Source organism: Papaver somniferum, chromosome 3 (genome assembly GCF_003573695.1).
Source record: "Papaver somniferum cultivar HN1 chromosome 3, ASM357369v1, whole genome shotgun sequence".
Classification (NCBI taxonomy): domain Eukaryota; kingdom Viridiplantae; phylum Streptophyta; class Magnoliopsida; order Ranunculales; family Papaveraceae; genus Papaver; species Papaver somniferum.
This window is the reverse complement of record NC_039360.1, coordinates 226,348,450-226,351,212: the sequence shown is the minus strand read 5'-3', so window position 1 is coordinate 226,351,212 and position 2,763 is coordinate 226,348,450. Positions and strand designations below refer to the sequence as shown.

Here is a 2,763-nt window from a genome sequence, read left to right as displayed (position 1 = left end):
ATGAGTTGTCCAAGCTTTAAGTAATAAAATGAGCAGTTGATAACGGACCTGCTTGGTCCCTAGTCCACCTTTTATTTGAATCTAGTCAATGAAAATTTGAAATGTAAGCAGAATTTCCCAGAGGGATAGTAGTAACCTTGATCATTGCCTCTCAATATTGCTGCAATAACTAACAAGATTTATTGCACCTGTAACCAGCAACATCTACACTTGATAAGTAGTAAAAGATGCGGGCATTGTTGTATTGTGAAAAGAGTTTATCAGTGGATTTAACTTTCCTGACATTTTTATCTTCTTTTGATGCAGCCTTCTTCAATCATAAATTTCAGACTTCCAAAATCGCTGCTCGAGGAGGAAATTAATGATGGGTTTTAATTTTTTTAAAATACTGTTTCTGACTTTATGTTAATCGGGTCTTGTACCATAAAAAGAGTTGTTTTTCCTTCCAATGTGTTGTCAAACTATATGATGTTAGCTTCACCTTCCCAAACTATGCTTCATTTGATGACAAATTCTCATATACTACAAAGGAAATTGTTAAATAAGATCTATCAAATTGCTTGGGGTGTACCAAAATGCATAAAGGAAAAATATACTACTCCCTCCGTCACTATTACAAACACCGAGTTGTAAAAGTGCACTGCATAATCTATCTAATTAAGCTTTACATTCATAATAACCAATCAATCACTAATAGTACTTGTACTCATTAATCAACAGCAAAGAAAACAGTGAATGTCTTCTTTTGATGCTACATTTCTATTTTTACTCTCATTAATGGGTTACATTATTAAGAGACCATACTCCATTAGTTTAGCTTGGACTTTGATTGATGCATACATTTACTCATAAAAGAACAAGCTGGTGGCCCCTTCTTGTCTGTGGAGATGGTGGTGGTAATAATCCATATAGCACAATAGATCTTCATTATTGGGCACTTCTTGCTGTTGCAGTAGTACTTGAGAGAAGTCATTGAGTTTCTGCTGCTGCTGTACTTCCTGCTGTTGAATAGTTGAAAATGAAACTGAATTCTCATGAAGAGTGGTGTCATTTGATGTGGATGAGAAAGTGGGTGTAACGACATTAGCAATTTCTGTTGGTGCTGTAGTAGTAGTAGTTGGTGCAGGAGCCATGGACTCTTGATGAGCAGTAGTTAATGGCAATGGTGATGGTGATGATGCTGCTGCTGCCAAGGTGCTAGTAATTGGTTTCTGCAATTCATGACAGAAGAAGCCATCTACGTCCATCCCAAAATCATACAAGGTTGGATTCATACAAGCAAGCTTCATGGACAACATCTGCAACAACAAAAACAAAGATTAATTAGTAACCATTAAGGTTTAAGGATAATTTGAACTGATTGAGACTCCATTTTTTTGTTAATTACCTCAACTTGAACTTGCAAGGACTGGACATAGTTGATTATTTCATCCAGCATATGTGCCTTACTGTTCACCTTGTCACATCCAGGGACAAGACTTTGCAGCATTTTTAACCTCTCACTGATTTTCTCTCTTCTTACCTGAAAAGAAAACACATGTTCAGCATACAAACAAGATGAAACACCATAAATTGGATATGACACATTTACATAGAGTGTCATCCAGAACTAGATTTTTGTTTCATTTTTTGGTGGCTCACTTTGGTTCCCTGTATTATACTGGTTTTCGGTATAGCGGCCTGAACTCTAAACCCTGCGGCTCAAAACCAACCAAGTTTGCTCTGAGCGGCTCCGACCTCCTCAGAGCCCTAACTAGGTCCAGACATCAAATAATGGCAAAAATAAATTTGAGTGTAATGGTGTAGTAAAGTACCCTTTCAGCAAGGCTGTGACTGTCACTTGCTTGACCTCTCCGTGCTCTAACATGAACATAATCAGTTTGGTTATGATCACCATCTTTTTTCTTCTTCGTCTTCTTGTCATCTTTGATTTTCTTTTCTTCTTTCACTTCTACCTCACATTTCTTCTGTCTCTTTGGTTTACTTCTCTGTTTCACATCCTAAAAAGGAAAAACAGAGTAATACTAATTTAGTAAACTGACATTAAGACAAAAACAGAGTACCCAGAATGGAGTAATTGGATTTTTAAGCTTTTTAACTCACCTTGGATTGCTTAATATCAGAATCCAAACAAGATCCGTTCTTCCTCTTCTTTTCCTCCATTGATGGGTTTGTTTTTTCTTGACTGTTAATCACTTGATCATCACCACCTTCCAAATCAACAACAATGGATGAAGTAGGAGTATTATCTGTGGTAGTTTTGTCACTCATACCAGGTTCAATCTTTTGTTGAACATTGTTATCAAAAATCTGAAGAGAAGAATCTTGCATTGATGGAAAGTAGATTGGATTGATGATATAATTGTTGTTTGACATGAAAAGTGAGTCAAGATGAAAATGTGGTTGAAATGTAAAAGCTGCCATTTCTAGAAAACAGAGTAATGAGAGAAAAGAAGAAGATTTCTTTCTTTCTTTCTTTCTTTCTTTCTTTATGGAGAACGGAGAAAGTAGGTTTTGGAACACACAGACCACAGGCTAATACCTATATATAAAGATTGGAAACTGGAAGCACCAAAAGATTTGATACAATAATTACTGAAGAAAGTGAAAAAGAAGTCCATGCAATTTTGCTTTGACTGGTCTTTCTACTCTGTTTTGTATTTTAGCTTCTTGGGTTTCTTCTTTTAAAGTCTGATATGTACATCACCTTTTCACAAGAAAGAATTATTGAGATAACTAGAAAAAGATGGTCTTTTTAGTCAT

At 35.8% G+C, this 2,763-nt stretch overlaps 1 protein-coding gene across 1 annotated transcript; it reads right to left on the bottom strand.

Annotated features, from left to right (window-relative positions):
• Positions 1-687: 687 nt before the first annotated feature.
• On the bottom strand, positions 688-2,492 carry LOC113362191 (transcription factor bHLH137-like). Its single transcript, XM_026605145.1, has 4 exons — positions 2,104-2,492; positions 1,815-2,000; positions 1,388-1,522; positions 688-1,298 (listed from the first exon to the last, which is right to left on the bottom strand). Exons 1-4 carry the CDS (start codon positions 2,422-2,424, stop codon positions 843-845), a joined length of 1,098 nt encoding a protein of 365 aa, XP_026460930.1. The 5' UTR covers positions 2,425-2,492; the 3' UTR covers positions 688-842.
• Positions 2,493-2,763: the final 271 nt, after the last annotated feature.